The 26283-nt window shown below is 44.3% G+C and overlaps 1 protein-coding gene across 1 annotated transcript; it reads left to right on the top strand.

Moving 5' to 3' along the window:
* The first annotated feature begins 17362 nt into the window (after window positions 1-17362).
* LOC119339856 (BTB/POZ and MATH domain-containing protein 1-like) lies at window positions 17363-19327 on the top strand. Its single transcript, XM_037611760.1, has 2 exons — window positions 17363-17470; window positions 17921-19327. The coding sequence occupies exon 2, from the start codon at window positions 17950-17952 to the stop codon at window positions 19021-19023; it is 1074 nt and encodes a 357-aa protein (XP_037467657.1). The 5' UTR covers window positions 17363-17470; window positions 17921-17949; the 3' UTR covers window positions 19024-19327.
* The last annotated feature ends 6956 nt before the right edge of the window (window positions 19328-26283 follow it).

The raw sequence follows: 26283 nt of genomic DNA, 5'->3' as shown, positions 1-26283 counted from the left end.
TAGCAATTTTCTCTGCGTACTCCTAGGTGACGAACTTGTACTTGTACCACTGTTCAGCCCAATAACGTCGAATCCATTGGATTCGAGTCTTGCGCTGATTGTAATCTTCTTCAGGATCTATTTTATACATTTCTGCCAGATCATCAGGCAGATCCTTTGAAGTTCCCCCACGACGCTGTCTGCCACCCTTCCTGACAGATTTCTCCGTAGCCATGAACTTCAAACTGAACGGTTTCAATATGTTCAAAGGCTTCAAAGGCTTTCACTTGCTAGTCAGACAGGAACTGGCTTCAGGAGAATCAATGTGTTGCTGTAAGAATTCTGCAAACGAATGCAGACTATGAGAACCTAGGGATTCTCCCACGGACATGTACCTGTGACAGCATTAGAGATGCGAGGGAAGGGGAAGAGGTCATATGCATTCTCAGAAGATTTTGAAGATAAATCAGTTTGAAGACATTGACCTCATGATGCAAAGACATTCACTTATATGAGGTGAGTTGGTTCCAGATTTGTACCAATCCGTGAATAAGTACAAGTGAGGAATCAAACTAGATAGGAAATCTAAGTGAATAGACTAGGCATAATGAGATGCAGACAGAATAGATCTAACATTGAGTAGGGAGAAACCACTTTCGGTAAATAGGATGAATCTATGAAGATCAAAAATGTGGTAAAATAGAGTTATAATTACCGCACGAAGAACTGCTAGATTGGGTGAATAGGAGACCGAGCAGTTCAGCCCACCGTGCCCTAACTTGGCGATGGAGGACACCTACGGCGACGGCGGAGAGGACGATGTCCGCGGCCGGCGTGAGGATGGCGTCAGAGAAGTCGCGGCAGCTAAGCGCTTCGTCGCCGGCGTCGTCGAGAGCTAGCGGTGGCGCTAGGGTTTTGACGAGGTGGAGAGGTGGAAGAAGGTTTTCTTGACCGCAGGGGACACGTATTTATAAGTAGGTGTGCGGCACCGCACAATTACGCAGGTGCCCCTGTCTGTTCACATTCGTGGAACACGTGGCAAGCATGCAACATACTTAGAGTTGTCCCACGTTCCCACGCCCGCCAAGTTTGTCGGATGTTCGTTCCGGCTTCTCCGAATATCGACAATAAAGATGAATCATTTAAATAAGACTTGATGTTTGTCTCTATGTCTTCTGCTGACTAGGACACAGAGAAGACATTCGATAGTTTCAATAGAATGCATATGATTTGGACAGATTGAGTTTGAGATAGAAAGCATAGAGGGGTTAGGGTCCGATCACATTCACTTAGTTCAAAAGATTCAACTTGAAGACATAGCTATAAGTGAATGTTGTAGAGGACAGAACACTAGTATATGTATATGCAATCAAATCATCATAGCGCAGAAAATCATGAAGATAAATTGAAACTGCAGACAAACCAAATGCGAAGTCTTTGCAAAAGTAACACCATGAGTGAAACACTTCAAACAGAGAAATTTGGTGGTGGTGTTACCCACCGTATAGGAAGTATTAGACCCAGACACGGCGCACAATTATCGTGGCGCTCCGAAGTCAAATTCCATGTTAATGTATTCACACTCAGAGTGTAAGTCTTCATTAATTGAAGATATACCTTACTTCGTGTGTTGCACATCTAAGTCATCAACATGCATAAGTGTTAGGATGTGTGCCTGATCACAGGACATTAGAGGATTCCAAGATATTTAGCTCACACCGTAACTTGCAAAACCTTTTCTCATCCAAGGGCTTTGTGAAGATATCTGCAAGTTGTTCTTCTGTGTTGACGTGAATGATGTCAATATCTTTCTTCATGACATGATCTCTGAGAAAATGATGACGAATTTCAATGTGCTTTGTCTTCGAGTGCTGAACTGGATTGTTGGCTATCTTGATGGCACTCTCGTTGTCGCAGAAGAGAGGTACTTGTTTCAGGTTGATGCCATAGTCCTTGAGAGTTTGCTTCATCCATAGAAGTTGAGCACAACAGGATCCAGCATCAATGTATTCAGATTCAGCAGTAGAGAGTGATACACAATTCTGCTTCTTTGAAGACCAACAGACAAGTGATCGACCAAGAAAATGACATGTGCCTGATGTAGACTTGCAATCCACCTTGTCACCAGCACAATCAGCATCCGAGAATCCAACTAGGTTAAACCTTGAGCCCTTTGGATACCATAATCCGAGTGTTGGGGTGTAAGCCAAATATCGAAGAATTCGCTTCACAGCTAAGTGATGCGATTCCTTTGGTGACGCTTGGAATCGAGCACACATGCAAACACTAAGCATAATATCTGGCCTAGATGCACATAAATAAAGTAAAGAACCAATCATGGAGTGGTATACCTTTTGATCGAACTCTTTACCATTGTCGTCGGGACCAAGATGATGTTTGGCTGGCATTGGCGTCGTGTAGCCTTTGCAATCTTGCATGCCGAACTTCTTCAGACAGTCTTTGAGATATTTTTCTTGAGATATGAAGACGCCATTTCTTTGCTGACGAATTTGAAGACCACGGAAGATCTTCAGCTCACCCATCATGGACATCTGATATTGCTCTTGCATCATGTATCCAAACTCATCACTATACTTCTGGTTGGTGCAGCCGAAGATTATGTCATCCACATATATTTGGCACACAAATAGTTCACCATCATATGTCTTTGTGAAGAGTGTGGGATCTAGAGATCCTGGTTTGAAGCCCTTGCTCTTCAGGAAGTCTTTGATTGTATCATACCAAGCGCGAGGAGCTTGTTTGAGGCCATACAGTGCTTTGTTGAGTTTGTACACCATATCAGGATGTTTTGGATCTTCAAAGCCAGGTGGTTGAGCAACATACACTTCTTCTTCAATCTTGCCATTAAGAAATGCACTCTTCACATCCATTTGATATAGCAAGATGTTGTGATGATTAGCATAGGCTAGCAGTATGCGAATAGCTTCAAGCCTAGCAACAGGGGCAAATGTTTCATCGAAGTCAATTCCTTCAACTTGAGTATATCCTTGAGCCACAAGACGTGCTTTGTTTCTGATGACTTGACCATGCTCATCTTGCTTGTTTCGATATATCCATTTGGTTCCAATAATGTTATGCTTGCGAGGGTCAGGTCGCTTGACAAGTTCCCAAACATTATTCAGCTTGAACTGTTGAAGTTCTTCTTGCATGGCTTGAATCCATTCATGTTCCATAAAAGCTTCAGCAACTTTCTTGGGTTCTGATATTGACACAAATGAAAAGTGCCCATAGAAGTTTGCTAACGGTGTTGCTCTTGAGCGAGTAAGCGGACCAGGCGCATTGATGCTGTCAATTATCTTCTCAATTTGTACTTCATTTGCAACATGAGGATGAACTGGACGAAGACATTGCTCATGCTGATCATTGTCATCATTGGAAGTATTGTCTTCGGTCTGAGCATTGTCTTCAGGTTGGTTTGGTGCAGAAATGATAAGTTCCTCTTCAGGCTGTGCTTCAGAGGGCATGATCTCACTAGTTCCCATCAGCTTGATAGATTCACTGGAAGGAGCTTCATCAAGTGTGCTTGGCAGGAGCTCTCGTTGTGAACCATTGGTTTCATCAAATTGCACATCCACTGTTTCAACGATTTTTTAGTGGAATAGCTTGAAGACTCTGTAAGAGTGCGAATCCTTTCCATAGCCAAGCATGAAGCCTTCATGAGCTTTGGTTTCAAATTTTGACTTGTGATGGGGATCCTTGATCCAGCACCTAGCACCAAAGACTCTGAAGTAGCTGACATTTGGCTTCTTGCCAGGAAGGAGCTCATAGGATGTTTTGCCCAGAAGCTTATGGATGTAGACATGGTTGATGATGTGACAAGTTGTATCAATGGCTTCAGGCCAGAACTTTCTTGGTGTCTTGTACTCGTCAAGCATTGTTCGAGCCATCTCGATGAGGGTTCTGTTCTTGCGCTCTACAGTGTCGTTTTGCTGAGGTGTGTATGGAGCAGAAAATTCATGAGTGATTCCCATTGTATCCAGATAAAGATCAAGCCCGGTGTTCTTGAATTCAGTGCCGTTATCACTTCTGATATGCTTGGTCTTGACGCCATAATTGTTCATTGCTAGATTGACGAATTGTCTGAAGACATCTTGTACTTCAGTCTTGTAGAGAATTATGTGCACCCATGTATATCTTGAGTAGTCATCAACAATGATGAAGCCATAGAGACATGCCGTTGTTGTGAGGGTGGAGTAGTGAGTAGGGCCAAATAAGTCCATGTGCAACAGCTCAAAGGGTTGAGATGTCGTCATGATTGTCTTCGAGGGGTGCTTGGCCCTTGTCATCTTCCCAGCTTCGCAAGCACCACACAAATGATCTTTCTTGAATTTGACACCTTTGATGCCTATGACATGCTTCTTCTTGACGAGAGTGTGCAAGTTCCTCATGCCAGCATGCCCTAGCCTTCGATGCCAAAGCCAGCATTCTGAAGCTTTTTCAAGAAGACATACGGCAAGCTGTGGACCTGCTGAGAAATCTACCATGTATAGATCACCTTTCCTATACCCTTCAAAGACTAGAGACTTGTTAGATTCCATTAGTACAAGGCAACGATATTTTCCAAATATCACAATCATGTTTAAGTCACAAAGCATTGAGACAGACATTAAGTTGAATCCAAGGGATTCAACAAGCATCACTTTATCCATGTGTTGATCCTTTGAGATTGCAACTCTACCTAGACCCAATACCTTGCCTTTACCAGTGTCAGCAAATGTGATTTGATTCTTGTCGGATGGACGTAAGGTTGAGTCCATGAGAAGACTTCGATCACCAGTCATATGATTAGTGCATCCGATGTCAATAATCCATTCTGAAGCTTTTGGTGACATGCCCTACAGTGCAGTTAGGAGGATAGGCTTCACAAGATATGTTGTGAAGCATAAGCATTTGATGCACATTTGGATTATCATAGCATAGATGAAAGTTAGCACACAGTATGACAGGTAAGCGATTCATATGTGGAATACATAGTAAGTCATTTTATCATGCGTCCCTTTGTGTTTTAGGTCCCCAGCAATAATATCGGACGCCTTTGATTGCTGGCTGGAGACCATGTTCTGCAAAAGAGAGTTAGTTCTTCTTCACCACCCACATCTTTAGGGGTGGCTTACAAGCAATGAGTCTAAGTGCAGCATCTGAGAATTTCGGCTTTGGAGCCCTAGCAAATAGCCTTGCAGGTGATGAATGATACTCGTATGAATAGGCAGAAAAGTTCTTAGTATTGTGAACATAGCGGTTTGAAGACACACGCTCATATTCATAAGTTTGAGTGTGATTTCCCTGCAAAACATTGGTGTTAGGGTGACTCAGGTGAGTCCTGTTTCCGTATGCAGCCGTTGGACCATGTGATGCCTTTGATCTGGGGTTTGTCTTCTTCCCTGGTGGTGTCATGATGACATTCATAGGAAGATTCTCAAGACAGCTTTTGGGAACCCAGATCTTCTTCACTGGCGGTCCATTCCTGCAGTTAGTACCAATATACCTGACAAACACTTCACCATTCTGATTTTTGAACAGTTTATAGTTTGCATCAAAGGATTCATCAATGATAATAGGATTAGCATAGGTAAAGCCAGATAAAGTGGATGGATCCACTGAAGGTTCCTTTGCAGCAACCCATGTGGTTTTGGGATACTGCTCAGGCTTCCAGTAGGAACCATCAGCAAACATTTTCCTCTCGAACCCAACACCCTCTTTCCTAGGGTTTCGGTTCAGAATCTGCTTTTTGAGGACATCACAAAGTGTCTGATGCCCTTTCAGACTTTTATACATCCCTGTTTCAAGCAATGTCTTCAACCTAGCATTTTCATCAGCAATAGTAGTGGTATCCTCGGAAGAGGGGTTAGTTACCACATCAGTAGTTGAAGACAGAGCAACAGTAGCAGCAGTGGAACATTCAGCAACAGAGGCAGCGTTATCACGCTCAATGCATTTTAAGCATGGTGGTTCAAATTCATCCTGAGTGGGATTGATCTATTGCGCAAGTAATGAATCGTGCTTCTTCAGAAGAACTTCATAATCCACTCTTATCTTTTCAAGATCTTGCTCTCTTTGAAGACATTCAGAAGAAAGTTTCTCATGATCAGATAAGAGAGCATTATGTTGATCTTGAAGGGCGTCAAACTTGGAATGAAGTCTCTGAAGACTCTCAGCCAAAGCTTTTGACTGATCCATTTCTTCGCCCAACATATCATCGCTCTTACTAAGCATGTTTTGAATCTTTTCCAAAGCTCTTTGTTGTTTAGTGGCAAGGGAAGCAAGTTTGACATAGCTAGGGCCTAATTCATCACATGATTCATCATCACTAGTTTCAGAAAGATAGCATTCAGTTACCTTAGCACCCCCTGCCATGAGGCATGGTGAAGATGAAGACGGTTCAGGTGGAAAGGTCATCTCTTTAAGAGACTCCTTGTAGTCATCAAGCCAAGGATCATGACGATTAAGATGACTATCATAGACCTCAGAAAGTCGGTCCCAGATTAGCTTCGCGTGATTGAGGTGCATGACGTTCCTGAACTGATTTCGGGACAGGCAGGAGCAGATGACATCCTTTGCTGTGAGGTTCAGTAGAGTGTACTTGCGAATGTCATCAGCCTCCGCCATCTTGCATAGATCGGTAAGACCAATCTCGGTGACGGTCCATAGTTCGCTGTCCATAGCCATGAGTCGCTTCTTCATCATGGCTTTCCACCGGGGATACTCATGACCGTCAAAGGTGGGGCAAGATACATTCCTCAATCCTGCAGTCGACATAGCTAAACTCCAGGTGGTTAAACCGAATCACACAGAACAAGGGAGTACCTTGCTCTGATACCAATTGAAAGTGCTAGTTATCGACTAGAGGGGGGGTGAATAGGCAATTTTTATCAAAGTCTTCAAAACGTGGAAGTTTCGAAGACAAACAATAGAAATAACCTAATTGATATGCAGCGGAAGATAAACTACAACAAGCAAGCCATAGTCAAGTATGCAATAACGTTAACGTACGAAGACTAATAACAGCTAGGTAGTAGGATCAGGATGGAAGATAGTATGAAGCCAATCAACAATAGCAGTCAAGCAATGAAGTCAATCAGATAAGACAGATAAGCAACGACTTCACGAAGACAAACTCAAAGTAAAGGAGGGAAGAGATAGAACTAGTCACTTGTTGAAGACATGGGATTTGTTGGACCAGTTCCAGTTGCTGTGACAACTGTACGTCTGGTTGGGGAGGCTGAGATTCAACTCAGAAGACTGTGTCTTCACCTTATTCCCCTTGAGCTAAGGTCACTTAGTCCTCGCCCAATCACTCTGGTAAGTCTTCAAGGTAGACTTCCAAACCTTCACAGATTTTGTTCACCCGGCAATCCATAATGACTCTTGGATGCTCAGAACGCGACGCCTAACCGGCTGGAGGATGCACAGTCCTCAAGTGTACTAAGTCTTCAGGTCACACAGACAGAAAGACTTCAGTGATGCCTGACACTGTTTGGCTCTGGGTGTTTGGGCTTTGTCCTTGCAAGGATTTCTCTCTCTCAAATGCTTCGAGGTGGGTTGCTCTCAAACGACAAAAGCCGTATACTAACTCTGAGAAGCCACCAATTTATGGTGTAGGGGGTGGCTATTTATAGCCACAAGGCAACCCGACCTGATTTGTCCGAAATGACCCTGGGTCACTAAGGAACTGACACGTGTTCCAACGGTCAGATTTCAAACACACGCGGCAACTTTACTTGGGCTACAAGCAAAGCTGACTTATCCAACTCTGGATAAGATTTGCTCTCATTGTCTTCACTCGAAGACATAGGATTTGGGTTCAGCATCACTTCAGTCACTCTGACTTAGTTCACTTGGACCCCACTTAACAGTACGGTGGTTCCTATGACTCAACACAAAAGAAGAGGAAACAACGAAACAACTCAGTCTTCGCGCTCCATAGTCTTCGCTCAATGTCTTCTCATGTCATAGTCTTCAATGTGAACCTCTTCACACACCACCATTGTCTTCAATGTCTTTATACATTTTTAGGGGTCATCTCCGGTAGGTAAACCGAATCAATGAGGGACACTACCTGCGTTATCCTGCAATTCTCACAAATGCATTAGTCCCTCAACCAACTTTGTCGTCAATACTCCAAGACCAACTAGGGGTGGCACTAGATGCACTTACACATGGTTTGCTACTATCTCGCTACTATTTTTGTACTATCATTAGATAGTAATATTAGTGGTTTGCATGTGAATTTATTGGCAGGATGGACCTATATTGGAGGTGCATGACATGATTCATTGATTGGATGCTCAATTTCGGTTGTATTGATTTCACCTCTTCCATCTCTGTGAACATGGATATCCTTGGTCTGATGAAGAATAGGCGCTATATTTCTGCTCTGTACTAGCAAATCAATTCAGTACAAAATTGTCCAAGGCAAAACATGACAGTATCAAATTGTCCAGTGCAAAACATGATAGATGCTAAGCGGGAGAGGCGTGTTTAAACCAAAAACACAAGGTGGGGTATATGTTTACTAGCTGCTTGATATTTGTGCAGACAGATGTCTGCCCATTGCTATTTGGCAAACAAACAAAGTGACTGCAATTTTGGTGGAACTGGACAAGAGAATAATATAGTCACTGCATGTAGTGCCATTTGAAAATAGACACAGAAAGATTGTATAGTCACTTCATGGACTGCACAAAAGTAGTATTGTACTATTTATTGGCCAACGCAAGGTGCTTCATTGCTTTGGTCTGATTATACCATGGGCATCATTTTTCCTAAGTTAAAGTTTGTATTCCAAAAATAGTCTCACCGTGTGATCGAGAGAAGACCAAATCATATTGCACTGGATGCTCCTCCATCATGTGTGGTTCATTCTCATGGTTCCGGCTGTTGCTGAAACCACTTACGTTTGCAAGAGGAATTGCAGACTTCACAAACAAATTTGTCTTTCACTCTATACTGAATGTTGGCCCAGAGAAGCATCCATGTTAGTAGGAAGAACAGATGTTTTTTCTAGATCTTTGCTTTTGGAGCTACATATTTGTATATGATCTATGAATCATTGAGATGCATTAACATGTTGATCTTATGTATGGGGATCGTACTAGTTGGTTGTGAATTTGGGCTACTAATGTGAACATATTACAATATCAGGCCTGTGAGTCTCGTGTGAACATTTCGAACGGATCGGCTCTTACTACTGAGCATAGCTGATCCTTATTTCTGTGTTCTTAGTGTTTACAAGTTACTAGCAGTTCCTTATTTCTGTTCGCTCAGTGTTTACAAGTTACTGATCAATCACTAGCTAGCCTACTAATATGCTCCCAGTAGTTTTAGTTGCGACGCAAGATCCAAAGTGGTTGTTTTTTGAATAAAAATGCCTACCTCTAAAGAAACTGACATGTTGTTCTGAAGAAAATGCCATGCGAATATGAAGAAACTGCCAGCAAAAACTTTCACAAATGCCTTATCTCCCAACGAACATTCATCTGCTATTGCGATCCTACACATACACTATCCGACCGACTCGATCCTACGCGAATAACCCTCGGATCACGCACGTACCTCATCTAGATGAATAGAGCGCACTTGTTTGACCATCATGTCGACGTGCGACCCAGCACAGACGGGACGCACCACTGGCAGGACGGGACAGGATGGCACAATCATAATTTCAGTTTTTCTAGTTTTCCATGGCAAGCTGGCACGGTAAGCCATGCCTGCTTATGCATTGAATTCCGATGACCGCGATGACCGTCGCGTTTCCCGTGACACGCTGGTTCACCTACCTTCCGCCTATAATTATTGGTTCCTGATGTTCTCCGATGGCACCATCACCCAAGCCCCCATCGGCCCACCGTCGCTCGCCACTTCTCCTTGCTCTCGCCACGTCCATCATGCCCCCGCCAATCCGCAATAGGCGACGCCGGAGGCGGTCACCGCCGGAACTAGTGTTGAGTTTTTCACCGAAAGGTAGACGGAGGGAGGAGGCATTATATCGGTCTTTAGATTGCAATGCAGAGTATGGGGACTTGTTGGAGCACGACTGCCTGGCGGTGGAGCAGTGTATCATCGATTTGCACCGCCAGCAGGGCATGGAGCAGTAGCGCACCGACGCTCTAAGTCGCGATCAGAGCGCCCGCAACTGGGCCGACTATGTGGAGGCCGGCGCACGGCAAATAGCCCTGGAGGCTGTCGGGCATGCACGCATTCGTGACACTGAATTTTACTACCAGCTCGTCAAGTGGGTTTCCCACTTAGAAGCCGAAGCTTCGGTGGACCACGCCGGCATGTAAAGGGCCAACACGCGCGAGCAATGCGGCATATCGCACCTCTGGCAAGTCTGAGGCGAGGATGAGGACGTTAGTGCCGGTGTTTAGCGTGTATTACAGATGGCGGCCGGCATCGTCTAGTTAGCTAAGAGTAAGTTAGTACTGGTACACTACTAGAGCATTAGTGGGAGTAGATAGTTAACTTGGCTATGATGGTTGTCAACGTGGAAGTTTAGTACTCTATATCTGGTTCAGACCTGTTTACTTTGCTCCAAATGTTGAACTTTCTGTTTGGACGTATGGAATGGGCTGCTATTTTTTAAATGGGTTGTATTTGTCTGCCACGGGTTTAGAGGCTGACATGTGGGCCTACTAGGTTGACGCATACACGATCAGGAGATGATTGTATGTGAAGATGATGACAACAGGAACCCACCAGGGTCATGGCAGTACGCAAGCAAGTGACTCCTTACTTAAAGCCACAAAAAAGGTTCCTCCTAATGGATTTATGACATATGGGTCCCATGCCATTGTCAACGTAGTCAATAAACGATAAAATTGCACAATGAGCGGCTAACACCAGGGACCCAGCAGCTCACCTAGTTATTTTTGTTTTTGAGACAGAAGTAGGGTGTCAACTAGGCTGTGCGGGGCACTCTGGCCTATCTAGCCACCTTTTCTTTATGTTTACCACAAGACCAGCCCATTAGTTTTTTTCTTTCTCAAAATGGCTAGCCCACTTTTTTATTCTTTTGCAGAATACCCAACCGAGGCCTACTTGCTTTGTCAGCCCCGCTGGGCTACAAATGGGCTATCAGTAACGTGAAATGGGTTGTACATTTTTAAAACACATCAAACCGGCAATTAGTTTCAAATTTCTTTTTTTTTTCATTTGGAGATTTTAAATTCCATTGATTTTTATGCGTGGACAATTATTTGGATTTTATATTGATATAAATTTATTTTTAAAATTAGTTTGAATGTGACTCAAAATTTCGGGATTAAAAACAGTTCGGACCGCACCGAAATATGCAAGATTTTGTTTAATTTTTTAACTGTGGACACAATATGGGCTGTAATGCTAACAAAAAGGAACGTGGGCTCTAAAAAAACCTTAAGAATTAGCAAATGAGCTGTAAATTATTAGAAATAATGGCAGATGGGATGTATGATGTTTTCCACAGATTTGAGGCTGACTTGTGCGCCTACTATAGGTTGACGCGTACGCTATCCTAAAAAAAGGTTGACGCACATGCTATGCCATGTCAACTTAGTCAATGCATAAGAGCAGTGACTATTGGATGTTCATCCAACGACCGTCGTGCTTCTTCAGTCTCTGCTATTCCTGCTCCAGACGCTCAAACAAGCGCCAGCAGGACTGCCTGCTCTCTCCTCCCGTGGTCGGTTGTGCTGCCGCACAGGCCTCATCGCCCCACCCTACTCCCATCGTTGGTCTGGCCATCCCTCTACTCACCCACACCTGCTGTTATTCTTCGGCGATAACAGACGAACCAGTAAACCCCTGTACTCCCCTTCGCGTGGGAAACAATTGTCGAGTCTTCCCTGGCTCCATGTCGTTCTCTTCCTAGGCATCACCATTGTCCACTGTCCTGGTGCTCTCGGCACAGCATGGTCAACGAACGACATCCATCGGAAGTGGACTATACGTGGAGAGGCTGACAACTGGGTCCACGGCTGCATGCAAGGAAATGCCTCCTTATTACGTGCAAAATAATGATTCCTCCACCTGACAGCTGGGACCCACCGGAAGGGCCTCTATATTTCGCAAAAATGTTCCCCCCGCTGACAGCTCAGACCCACCAGCTATATCTTCGCACGCAAGGAAGTGCCTCCTTATTGCGCACAAAAAAATAAATACTCCCCTACTATCTGGGACCCACCATAGTGGGAGGCTGATCTATGGGCCTACTAAGTTGACGCGGATGGAGGGCTTTGTCAACTTTGTCAATATGAACGATTCTAGCTCCAGTGACCGTACGATGTCCATCCAACGGCCGTAGTGCTTCTTCAGCCTCTGATCTTCTTGCTCCAGCCGCTCAAACTAGCGTCGGTCGTGCCGCCTGCTCCTGCCTCCCATGGCAGCTCTACTGCCGCACAGGCCTGACCGCCCTACCCTACTCCAACCTCTGGCCAGTCCATCCCTCTACTCACCCACAACCCCTGTTATTCTGCGGCGACGGGAGGCTCACACCGCAGCCGAACCAGTCAAACCTCGTACTCCTCTCCGCATGGGCATCCACTGCCGCGTGTTCCCTGGCTCCCCACCGTCCCCTTCCTAGGCCTCACCATTGTACACCGCCTTGGTGCTCTCGGTGAGGCGTGATCAGTGTGGTCAAGTAACGACTTCCATCAGAACAGTACAGTACGTGGAGAGGCTGACAGCTGGGTCCACGGCCGCAGCAAGGAAGTGCCTCCTTATTACACGCAAAATAATGATTCCTCCACCTGACGGCAGGGACCCACCGAACGGGCTGCCATATTTCACGAAAATATGTTTCCCCCCTGATTGTTGGGACCCACTAGCTACATCTTCGCATGCAAGGAAGTGTGTCCATATTACGGGCAAAAAATATGATTCTCCCCCTGACAGCTGGGACCCACCAGCTATATCTTCACATGCAAGGAAGTGCCTCCTTACCTCCCTGACAGCTGGGACCCACCCGGTCAAACCATACGTAGGGTTGTTTGTCTGGTCGTGAACGTGTACATACATACTGGTCGATCGGTCTGTCTGCAGGCTGCAGCGATGAACCGTGACCGAGTAAGGAAGGGCACGTGTCATAGTAGAGGCGCGAACATAGCATGTCACGCAATCCCATCTATATCGTGTACATGTACGTACATCCAGGGTGCAAGAAAGTAAATACGTCCATGTACGTACATACGGGCGGGGTCTCGAACGCCTACTCGCGCATACGTATGGACATGGCTCGTGTACATGGAGAGGCAGCAGAGAGCAGCGACGGCGTCCTGTTCATCGGCAGCTAACCGGCTGGGTCGGAGCGGAGAAACTGCGTCATGTTCATCGGGAGGTAACGAAATGCGTCTTATTCATCGGGAGCCAACCGGCTTGAACGGAACAGCCGAAACGAGGCTTGGCGTACCACAGAACGGAGGAAACGGCCTTCTGTTCGACTGCCTACGCTAGAAACGGGATCCTGTTCACCAGGAGGGGTCTGGCGTACCGCAAAACGGGAAAATAGACTTCTCTTCGACCTCCTATGGTCGAAACAGGGTCCTCTTGATCGGGAGGGGTGTGGCGTACCTCAAAACAGAGGAAACAAACTTCTCTTCGACCTCCTATGGTTGAAACGGGGGTCCTATTCATCGGGAGGGGTGTGGCGTACTGCAAAACAGGACTCCACGGGCTACTCTCCATCCACCGTCTACTGCCTCGCTCCAGCCTCCACGAGCTACTGTTCATCCACCGTCGACCTCCTCCAACCTCCACCTGCGACTGTTCATCCACGACGTCTCCCTCCTGCCTCCACCAGCTATTGTTCACCCATGGGCTCCTGTTCATCCATCCTCCACTGGCTACTGTTCAACCACTCCTCCACGGGCTAATGTTCATCCAGCCCTCCACCGGCTACTGTTCAACCAGCCCTCCACGGGGTCCTGTTCATCCACCCCCAACCGGCTCGATCAAGGTCCTGTTCATCCAGCGGCAACGACCTCTAGCTACTACCACGGGGTCCTGTTCATCCAACCCCCACCGGGAACTGTTCATCTAACCCCCAACAACACTCATTGTTCATCAAGAGGCAGCAGGTTCGATCGGCTTCAGTTAGCAGCAGTAGCGAAGGAATCGCTCGATCGGGTTCAGTTAATAGCCAGGGATCGATCGATCGCTCGGGTTCAGTAACGCGTACCCAGTGCAATCTCTCGGGTTCAGTAGGCGAATTCCTTGCTCGGGTTCAGTTAGAGCCCAACGCCTTGCACCCACGCGCGTACGTGTATGAAAGAAACGTGCAATCCCTCTGTGTATCGCTCGGCCCCGACCACCCATCGTAACCGGGAACTCCCTGATATTTTCCTCTCCCTCGCTTCTACCACGCCTTTTTCCTTCATGGACGGCCCAAAGAATGTCATGAAGCTGCGTCTCTGGCCCGCCTAGGACGAAAAGCCCATTTTCTGTCATGATTTTTTGTCATAGAAGTAGGAGCCCACCACATCTATGATGATACCGGGTTTTGTCATAATTATCGTCATAGAAGTGTCATAAGCATGACAGGAAAAAAATTCGTTCGGCCCAAAATGTCACGGATGTGTCTTTTTTTGTAGTGAACAATCATGCACAATAAAGTGCAGAGAAGGCTCAATTAATATTCATGAATGATCTAATCATAAACCCACAATTCATCGAACCCCATCAAACACACCACGAAAGAAGATTACATCTGATAGAACTTCAAGAACATCAAGGAGAACATTGTATTGAATATCAAAGAGAGAGAAGAAGTCATCTAGCTACTAGCTATGGACCCGTAGGTCTGTGGGAACTAATCACGCATCATCAGAGGACAACAAGGATGATGTAGAAGCACTCCCTGATCGATTCCCCCTCCAACAGAGTACCGAAAAAGGCCTCCAAATGGGATCGCGGAAGAACAAAAACTTGCGGCAGCGGAAAAAGTGTTTTGGGTGGCTCTCTGTTGGTTTCCTTATTTTAGAGAATCTATGAAGGTGGAATTAGGTCAGACGGAGCCATGAGGGGCCCACAATGGTCTCCTCCCAAAGCTTCCATGGTCTCTCTTGTCCAGAAAAAAATCGTCAAAAAGTTCTGTAGCATTTGGACTTCGTTTGGTATTGATTTCCTGGAAAATCCAAAATAGGCAAAAAAAAACAGCAACTGGCACTAGGCACTGGGTTAATAGATTAGTCCCGAAAAATGATATAAAATAGCATATAATTGCATATAAAACATCTAAGATTTATACTATAATAGCATGGAACAATAAAAAATATAGATACTTTGGAGACGTATCACGTACATACCAATAATTCACAAGGAGCCAAAATTACTGCGGCAAACTTGTCACCGGCTGAGAGAATCTACGTAAGCTCGAAATGTGTTGGTAGCAAACGGCCCGTCGAACTTGATGGGCGCCGAGATCTGCAGCACCACAAAGTCGTACTGCGTCTTCTTGAGGTCCTTGGCAAAGGTGGTGTCGTAGGTGTCGCTGGGGTGGCATCAGATGTGAGGCCGAAGCCACTGCCCTCCAACTTGTCCATCTTGACGCTTCCCATGGCGCTGGTGGCCGTGCCGCCCATGGCCTGGTAGAAGGTGTTGGTGAGCGTGTCGGCGCCAGCAGGGAGGGCCTTGAGCTTCTTAACGTCCTGGTAGTAGAGCAGCGAGTGGAGGCATAGCGCTTCAATGGTGGCCACGGCAAACTAGTCTGACGGCGGCGTGGCGAAGTAGTCCCACTAACTATGTGTTATGTGCAGATGTTAACTCTTAATCATATCCTGTGTATACAACCAAACACAGTGTAGTTGCGTGTGTTGAGCCAATGCAGGACACAAAACACCGTGCCAAAATCGATCCCCTAATGCATGCAACCTCGATGTGGGCAACCAAACTAAGTGCAAATGTTGATTTTTTGCTTGTTTCTGCTCAACTAGGCTGAAAGTGCGACAAGTATGCAATGCAGACATTTTTGAAGATGACAACCAAACACGTCACTAGTGACCGGCGAGCTCCGTGTCTGCTGCCGCGCAACCTGGAGAACATCATCGAGACGCGCAAGCTCTGGCTCACGGCTCGCGATGGAAAAGTGATACAATGGTGACGCACGACGACACACTCTCCCGAATCTGAGCCCGACCACTACAAATTGGAGCTCGGGCTCACGACAAGCAATGTCGAAGTCACACAATTCTAAGTGAAGAACAAGTGTTGCCTAATCCATCCATCCCCGCCTTTTCATGCCACATAGAAAATCCTTGTTTGGATACAGCCTTGAGGTTGTAAACAACTGGTATCGAAGAGTACATGGTACAAACTTCAAGGATTTGGAGGTGAGGGTTTGTTTCTAACAAACTCTACAACCTTAGGGTTTAAATCAGACTTCACTCACGGGGTGATCATCTTCAATTCATGCAGATTCATCCAAAGATGTGCTAGCATGCTGGAGGCTGAGGTTTCGTCGTGCATGGAAGGGGTGAGTCTGGCCATGGAGTGAAGCAGTGAGCCTCTTATTATTCAGACGAACTATAAGACAGTGGCCATAGTATCAGCAACCCTACACCCACTAGGTCCCTGTTACATCCTTGGTAGGAGCGACCAGTCAACTCCTCGATAAAATGACTACATGAAATAAAAGGCATCGGGCGTGAGCAAAATAGGGCAGACATGTACTCGCCGAGATGGGCCGGTCTTTAATTAAAACAATTGTTTGGTTCCGATCGGCCCCTCATGAAGTTGACATCATTTGTTAACAAGATTGTTAATGACATTTTTTTGCGGGAATCTATTCATCATGTCATGATTGTTCAAAGAATACATAAATAATAAAAATTGCATTGTGCATAGATAACCTAGCGACGACTACAAGTACTAGAGCGTGCCGCCATCATCACCCCTCCCTCACCGAAGCCGGGCCAAACTTGTTGTAGTAGACAGTCGGGAAGCTGAGTACTCCCTGTGTACCGGTGCATTAGGCACATTACGAAAGTCAAATGATCCCTAAATTCTTAGGTGCAGTGCATTAACTCTCATCTCGTTTCTTGTTTCTTAACATAAATAAAGGAATCAACCAATAAGAGATATGGGGGCGTGTATACTTTCAATGACTTTTTAGACTACCTAACATGGCATGCAGTGGTCAACTCATTGCATCCAATAGTATTAATTAGCAAATAAACATTTAGTTCTCTCATTTTCCCCTCAACCTTGTCACGTGCACAACCTAAGATAACTAATGCACTGATAAATGAAATTGATTGTTCATTTGACACCGCAAGACCAACTTCAGCTTCACGCGCTGCCGTCTAAATTCATCTTTCATCTAGAGAATTTAACCCCCGGAGTTTCCTAAAAAAAGAAGAATTTAACCCCCCGGAGTAAAAGGGGCAAGGGTCCCTAACCCCCATGGATCCCCAGAAAAACGCATTCTCTAGATTTGCCACACCCGCCAGCAACATTTGACGCGCCGGAATAGACGGACGGGACGACGGCGCCTCCAGAGGTATGCCTACTCTCCATCGCTCGCCACCTAGACTCTTCATTGTTTATCGCTGCTGACTGATGCTCGTGGTAACATTTGTTGAAATGGAAAAATAAGAAGAAGAGAGGCTGGTGGTGTACCTATGTTGCCTCAATCTTAAGTCCATCGACTTATCTTGCTTATTTTTTGGATGATTGAATCAGTTTCGTGTCCACTATTGATTCCAGTTAGGACAGCTATTGGGGTTTCTTCGGTGTGGACCAAGTGTGGGTCCTGTTGACCCATTCATGATTCACGATTTTTTCATTTTCTATGACCCATTCATGATTCACGATTTTTTCATTTTCTATTTTACTGCTGGAATTTGCACTTTTTAGTTGTATGGATCCGTATGGGTGTGAAGCAATGAGATGAATGTGCGGCCGATTTATTGTAGATATATTAACACATATGCTTGTGCAAATGTTGCAGGAACTGCACATCACAGCAAGCAAAGAGCAATGGCATCAACCACCGAATCGTCATGCACAACTCAGACCGTGCAAGGCACACATCGGTTCCAGATATGTCAGTTCAGTTATGGGAATGTTGGTGATGAGGATTACATCCGCTCAGGCACCTTCAGGGTGGGCGGATTCGACTGGGTTATTGTATACTGCCCGGACGCTGATGGCGATGATGGGGAGGAGTACATATCAGTTTATCTGGAATTGATGAGCAAGTATGCGGAGGCTTTGGCATTCGTAGACATGAGACTGATCAACCAAGTCACTGGAGATGCGTGTACAATATGTGCAGAGAACAGGGTGCCGAATCAGTTCAAGTCTAGCAGCTTCGAAGACGCTTCCTGGGGGCGTGAAAAATTTATCAGTAAACGTGCTTTGAAAGATTCAGGGTATATCCGAGATAACCGCCTTGTTATTGAGTGTGTCGTTACTGTGGTACACGAACTAAGGGTGTCTGAAAACAAAGCATCCTGCGAAATTGAAGTCCCTCCCCCAAATGCATTAGAGCATTTTGGCAAGATGCTGAAGGATAAGTCCAGAGCAGATGTGACCTTCAAAGTTAGAGGAGAAATGTTTCCTGCCCACAGGGCAGTGCTCTCTGCCAGGTCGCCAGTTTTCAAAGCGCAGCTAAGTGAACCCATGAAGGAGAACAAGATGCGGCACATAACCGTTGATCGCATGGAACAGGTGGTTTTCGAGGCTCTGCTCCATTTCGTTTACACTGATTCCTTGCCTACAATGGATGATCTTGACAGATCTGAAAGAAATGCCGTGGTCCAGCATCTATTTGCAGCAGCGGATCAATATGGTCTAGATAGGTTGAAGCTTATGTGTGAACGCATCTTGTGCCTGAACCTTGATGTCGATAATGTGGCTGTTGTACTGCGTCTAGCTGATCGATACGACTGCCAGAAGCTCAAAGAAGCCTGTGTCGACTTTTTGGTTCCTTCAGAGAGAATCGATGCTGTTGTGGCAAGCCGAGAATACGAGTCAATAAAGTTGGTTTCTCCCTCTCCATTAGCAGATTTGTGGGAGAAGAATACTCGTCCCCCCAAACGTTCCGTTTAGAACATGTCTAAGCTTTGGAGGATAAGCAAGTTCAGTCAGCAGATGTGTTATGAGTACTTCTGTCAACAAAACCACTTGTATTGGTGATCGTAATTCCACCAGTAGAAGTATTATGCTTATCCAGGCCCCAAGTGTCTCTGCCCCGAAAAAAAAGCCTGCCGATGTTTCTTTTGTCTTTTGGTTGAAACTGTTAGTGATTTGTTGCCCATGCATGTTTAAGCGTGTAACTGGAATATGTAGGTCTCTTTTAATTCCGCATATCTTGTCAAATGTTTTGGACTAACTACTTTGGCCCTTTGCTTTGATTCGCAACTTGGGGAGCAGTGGATTTAGTTCACGGTCGATCTCACACATGTGAGAAGTGATAATCCTTGTGATCCAGGAGATTTGCTAGTATGTGGTAGTGCTGAACTGATGACTGTTCAGTTCCTATTGTCATCTGCAGGTTAAAAATACTTTTGTTGTTGGGCTGTTTCGTGGCATCCTTTTTGTTTGATTTAGGCCTGCTTGATTTGTAGGAATTTTGTAGGTATTCTATGGGATAGAGTTTTCAAAGGAAAAGTTCCTTTTGGGACCATTGGTTTGTAGGAACGGAGGAATCAACCCTTCATATTTCAAAGAAAAATAAATATTAGCCTAGACTCAATGAAAAATTTTCTATCAAACGTCATCTCTTCCTATGACATTTCTATCCTACGAACCAAAGGATGCCTAAAGGGTGGATAATGTGAACTTGCGTTAGAGCATCTATAAACGGACTTGGCAAATTCGACCCCTCAAATGCGCGACAGTGGCCGGTCACGTCTTAAATACTTGATTCTACAACCAGACACCTCAAATTAGAAATCTCAAATTCATATTATTACATGCAACGTGAAACCTAATCTAAGCGAAGCTTGCCTGATTCCGTTGTGCCCATGTCCGGCGGCTGGCTGCGCTCCCCAGAGTGTTGGTCCAGTCACCGATAAGGTAGAGTAGAGCATGGGACACAAGCCGACTCACGGGACTCAAGGCGCCGCCGTCTCCCATGCCCATACTCTTCGTCGTCGAAGCTCGGAACTTGAACGGTGTCGGTGGATGTCGGATCGACGATGGATCCGTCCTGGGACGAGCCGGCGACATCCACCATGACGCGGTTGCGGCGCCCGGACTGCTGCACCATACGGGCGCCAGAGAATGTGACTCCGCCTTGCCGACGTCTACCGCCGCGAGGGCTGCCGCCGTCTCCCGCATCCGCTGCCCGCACCGCGGGCCCACCGCACCATGTTTTTGTCGGACGACGCCCGTTGTGCGTCCATGGCCTCGGCGCATCAACGGAGAGGCTGCGCGTCCCCCATCGCGTTCGGACGCCAGACGGACCCCACCGCCTTTGGTGAGGCGGCGACAAGACACCTAGCACCGGATCCATGCGTCATTTGGGCGGACGCAATGGATTCCCAACGGAAGGAGTTCGAACGCTGTCTCGCACGGGCCTCCTCCCGGGACCGACGAAGCGTAAGTCGGATGACCATCTCCTCCTCAGGGCCACATGGGATGAGCTCGGGGGTGACGGATCTGGAGGTGAAGGACTCAGATCCGCTCGCCATGCCGGAGACGGCCGGAGATTGCCGGGACGGGAGCTTGGGTGACGGAGGAGAGTGGAGTGAAGTGGCTAGTGTTTGATCCGGCGAGCGGATGAGAAGTAATATATGTGGAGTTGGGTGGGCCAGTGATACATCCATTTTGCATCATGTTTTCCTACTGTTATTTATGTTGTTTTATTGTATAATAATGCCTTTTGGAGTAATTCTAATGCCTTTTCTCTCATAATATGCAAGGTATGCACCAAGGGGGAGAATTCTGCCAGCTGGAAATCTGGACTTGAAAAAGCTACGCCAAGCTACCTATTCTGCACAACTCCAAATGAGCTGAAACTCCCCGAGAAATTTTTATGTAATATTTACTGAATATTGGAGCAAATAAGTACGAGAGGAGGGCCACCATGTGGGCACAACCCACCTGGGCGCGCCAGGAGGCCCAAGCGCGCCCTGGTGGGTGCTGCCCTCCTCAGCCCACCTCCGGTGCCCAACTTCTGGTATATATGTCATTTTGACCTAGAAAAAATAAGGGGAGGACATTTGGGATGAAGCGTCGCCACCTCGAGGCGGAACTTGGGCAGGAGCACTTTTGCCCTTCGGCGGAGCGATTCTGCTGGGGGAACTTCCCTCTTGGAGGGGGAAATCATCGTCATCATCATCACCAACAACTCTCCCATCTTGGGGACGGCTATCTTCATCAACATCTTCACAGCACCAACTTCTCTCAAACCCTAGTTCATCTCTTGTGTTCAATCTTTGTATCAAAACTATAGATTGGTGCTTGTGGGTGACTAGTAGTGTTGATTACATCTTGTAGTTGATTACTATATGGTTTATTTGGTGGAAGATTATATGTTCATATCCATTATGATATTTAATAGCCCTCCGATCTTGAGCATGTTTATCATTAGCGAGTAGTCACTTTCGTTCTTGAGGTCACGGGAGAAATCATGTTGCAAGTAATCATGTGAACTTGATATGTGTTTGATATTTTGATGGTATGTATGTTGCCATTCTCTTAGTGATGTCATGTGAACGTCGACTACATGACACGTCACCATATTTTTGCCTAAGGGAATGCATTGTGGAGTAGTTATTAGATGGTGGGCTGCGAGAGTTCTAGAAGCTTAAAACCCACTTTATGCGCTATTCTGTAAGGGACCGATTGGATCCAAAAGTTTAATGCTATGGTTAGAATTTATTCTTAATACTTTTCTCGTAGTTGTGGATGCTTGTGAGAGGGTTAATCATAAGTAGGAGGTTTGTTAGTAAGAACATCACCTAAGCACCGGTCCACCCACATATCAAATTATCAAAGTACCGAACACGAATTAAGCCAACATGATGAAAGTGACTAGATGAAATTCCCGTGTACCCTCAAGAACATTTTGCTTATCATAAGAAACCGTTTTGGCCTGTCCTTTGCCTAAAAAGGATTGGGCTACCTTGCTGCATTTTGTTACTACTATTGTTACTTGCTCGTTACAAATTATCCTGCTATCAAACAACTCCGCTACTCACAATTTTAGCACTTGCAGTTAGTACCTTGCTGAAAACCACTTGTTATTTCCTTCCGCTCCTCGTTGGGTTCGACACTCTTACTTATCGAAAAGGGCTAAAATTGACCCCATACACTTGTGGGTCAGCAAGGCAATTTTCTGGCGCCATTGCCGGGGAGTGAAGCGCTCTTGGTAAGGAAACATTATTACTACATGCTGAAATTTATTGTCACTTGCTACTATGAAAAAAAAAATCCTTTGAGGGGTTTGTTCGGGGTATCTTCACCTCGACCGGAACCACAATTAGTTACCCCTAAACCTACTACACCTACTGAAAATATTGAATATGAAATTCCTTCAGGTATGTTAGAACAACTGCTAGCTAATCCTTATGCACGAGATGGAACCGAACATCCTGATATGCACTTGATATGTGTGGATGAAATTTGTGGATTATTTAAGCTTGCAGGTTTGCCCGGAGATGAAGCTAAGAAGAAGGTTTTCCCTTTCTCTTTGAAGGGAAAATCATTGACATGGTATAGGCTATGCGATGATATTGCATCTTGGAACTGGAACCGTTTGAAATTGGAATTTCATCAAAAAAATATCCTATGCATCTAGTTCATTGTGATCGGAATTATATATGTAATTTTTGGCCTCGTGAAGGAGAAAGTATCGCTCTAGCTTGGCGTAGGCTTAAGTCAATGTTATATTCATGCCCCAATCATGAGCTCTCAAGAGAAATTATTATTCAGAATTTTTATGCTCGGCTTTCTCGTAATGATCAATCCATGCTCGATACTTCTTCTATTGGTTCTTTTATGAAGAAGGCTATTGAATTCTGGTGGGATCTTTTGGAAAGAATTAAATGCAACTCTGAAGATTGGGAACTCGATGAAGGTAAAGAGTTAGGCATTGAACCTAAGTTTGATTGTGTTAAATCTTTTATGAATACCGATGCTTTTCAAAAGTTTAGCACTAAATATGGACTTGACTTTGAGATAGTAGCTTCCTTTTGTGAATCTTTTGCTACTCATGTTGATCTCCCTAAGGAGAAGTGCTTTAAATTTCACCCACCCATTAAATAAGAAATTAAATAAATGATAAAAGATAAATAAGAAACTATCATTTACAATGTTTATCCAGTTGTTCCAACTGCTTATATTGAAAAACCACATTTTCCTGTTAGGATGAAGGAACATGCTAAAGCTTCAACTATGGTTAACAAAAGTTATGTTAGAACACCCAAACCATCTGAATAAATCAAAGTTTAACCTAGTGTTTCTATGGTTAAAGATCTCTTAGTTGATAATATTGATGGGCATGTTATCTACTTCTGTAGTGAAGCTTCTAGAATTGCCAAACCTGAAGGAAAAGATAAACACACACCAGTTGTGGGCATGCATGTTGTCTCAGTTAAGATAGGAGATCACTGTTATCATGGGTTATGTGATCTAGGTGGTAGTGTGAGTGCTATTCCTTTCTCCTTATATCAAGAAATTAAAGATGAAATAGCACCTGCTGAAATAGAAGACATAGATATTACTATTAAACTTGCTAATAGAGATACTATATCACCAATTGGGATTCTTAGAGATGTTGAAGTCTTGTGTGGCAAAATAAAATACCCTACTGATTTTCTTGTTCTTAGCACCCCACAAGATGACTTTTGTCCCATTATTTTGGTAGACCTTTCTTGAACACCGTCAATGCTAAAATAGATTGTGAGAAACAAACTGTCGGTGTTAGCTTTGGTGATGAATCTCATGAATTTAATTTTTCCAAGTTTAGTAAACAACCTCATAAGAAAGATTTCCCTAGTAAGGATGAAATTATTGGTCTTGCTTCTATTGTTGTGCCTCCTTCTGATCCTTTGGAACAATATTTGCTAGACCATGAAAATGATTTGCATATGCGTGAAAGAAATGAAATAGATAGCATCTTTTTCGAACAACAACCTCTGCTTAAACACGATTTGCCTATTGAAACTCTAGGAGGTCCTCCTCCACCTAAGCATGATCCTGTGTTTAAATTAAAACAATTACCAGACACTTTGAAATATGCTTATCTTGATGAGAAGAAGATATATCATGTTATTATTACTACTAACCTTTCAGAACATGAAGAAGAAAGATTATTGAAAGTTCTAAGGAATCACAGGGCTGCTATTGGATATACTCTTGATGATCTTAAGGGCATTAGTCCCACTCTATGTCAGCACAAGATTAATATGGAACCTGATGCTAAACCCGTTGTTGATCACCAATGTCGATTAAATTCGAAAATGAAAGAAGTGGTAAGAACGGAAATATTGAAACTTCTGGAAGCAAGTATAATCTATCCTATAGCTGATAGTAGATGGGTAAGTTCTGTTCATTGTGTCCCTAAGAAAGGAGGCATTACTGTTGTTCCTAATGATAATAATGAGCTTATTCCACAAAGAATTGTCACAGGCTATAGAATGGTAATTGATTATAGAAAATTAAATAAAGCTACTAGAAAAGATCATTACCCTCTGCCTTTTATTGATCAAATATTAGAAAGATTATCTAAGCACACACATTTTTGCTTCCTTGATGGACACTCTGGCTTTTCACAAATACCTGTTTTGCAATCTGATCAAGAAAAGACCACTTTTACTTGTCCTTTTGGAACATTTGCTTATAGGCATATGCCTTTAGGTTTATGTAATGCACCTGGTACCTTTCAAAGATGTATGACTGCTATATTCTCTGATTTTGAAAAGATTGTTGAGGTTTTCATGGATGACTTTTATGTTTATGGGAAGTCTTTTGATGATTGTTTAAGCAATCTTGATCGAGGCTTGCGGAGATGTGAACAAACAAATCTCATCTTGAATTGGGAGAACTGCCACTTTATGGTTTACGAAGGTATTGTCTTGGGCCATAAAATTTCTGAAAGGGGCATTGATGTGGACAAAGCCAAGGTTGATGCCATTGAGAAAATGCCATGTCCTAAAGATATCAAAGGTATTCGTAGTTTCCTTGGTCATGCTGGTTTTTATAGGAGGTTTATCAAAGACTTTTCTAAAATTCTAGGCCTCTTACTAATATTTTGCAAAAGGATATTCCCTTTGTGTTTGATGATGATTGTATGGAAGCCTTTGAAACACTAAAGAAAGCCTTAATTACTGCACCTGTTGTTCAACCACCGGATTGGGACTTGCATTTTGAGATTATGTGTGATGCTAGTGATTATGCTATTGGTGCTGTTCTAGGACAAAGAGTTGATAAGAAACTAAATGTTATTCATTATGCTAGTAAAACTCTAGACAGTGCTCAACGAAACTATGTTACTACTGAAAAAGAATTCTTAGCAGTGGTGTTTGCTTGTGATAAATTCAGATCTACATTGTTGATTCTAAGGTAATTGTTCACACCGATCATGCTGCTATAAAATATCTTATGGAAAAGAAATATGATAAACCTAGACTCATTAGGTGGGTTCTTCTACTACAAGAATTTGATTTGCATATCACTAATAGGAAAGGAGCAGAGAACCCCGTAGCTGATAACTTTTCTAGACTTGAAAATATTCTTGATGACCCACAACCTATTAATGATAGCTTTCCTGATGAAACACTAGCTGCAATAAATGTTTCTCATAGTACACCTTGGTATGCTGACTATGCTAATTATATTGTTGCTAAATACATACCACCTAGCTTCACATACCAACAAAAGAAGAAATTCTTCTATGATTTAAGACATTACTTTCGGGATGACCCACATCTTTATAAAGAAGGAGTAGATGGTATTTTTAGATGTTGTGTACCTGAGCATGAACAGGAACAAATCCTACGAAAATGTCACTCTGAAGCTTATGAAGGACATCACGTGGGAGACAGAACCGCTCATAAGGTATTGCAATCTGGTTTTTATTGGGCTACTCTCTTCAAGGATGCCCGTAAGTTCGTCTCATCATGTGATGACTGCCAAAGAATAGGTAATATCGGTAAGCGTCAAGAAATGCCTATGAATTATTCACTTGCTGTTGAACCATTTGATGTTTGGGGATTTGATTTCATGGGACCTTTTCCTTCCTCTAATGGGTATACACATATTTTGGTTGTTGTCGATTATGTTACTAAGTGTGTAGAAGCTATTCCAACCAGTAGTGCTGATCACAACACCTCTATTAAAATGCTTAAGGAAGTTATTTTC

This window comes from Triticum dicoccoides, chromosome 7B (genome assembly GCF_002162155.2).
Source record: "Triticum dicoccoides isolate Atlit2015 ecotype Zavitan chromosome 7B, WEW_v2.0, whole genome shotgun sequence".
Classification (NCBI taxonomy): Eukaryota; Viridiplantae; Streptophyta; class Magnoliopsida; order Poales; family Poaceae; genus Triticum; species Triticum dicoccoides.
The sequence above is the reverse complement of the archived record's forward strand: the minus strand, read 5'-3'. Positions and strand labels throughout refer to the sequence as shown.

Bases quoted from the DNA above. Each gene is read 5' to 3' on its own strand.
- LOC119339856 (XM_037611760.1), top strand. From the start codon at position 17,950: ATGGCATCAACCACCGAATCGTCATGCACAACTCAGACCGTGCAAGGC.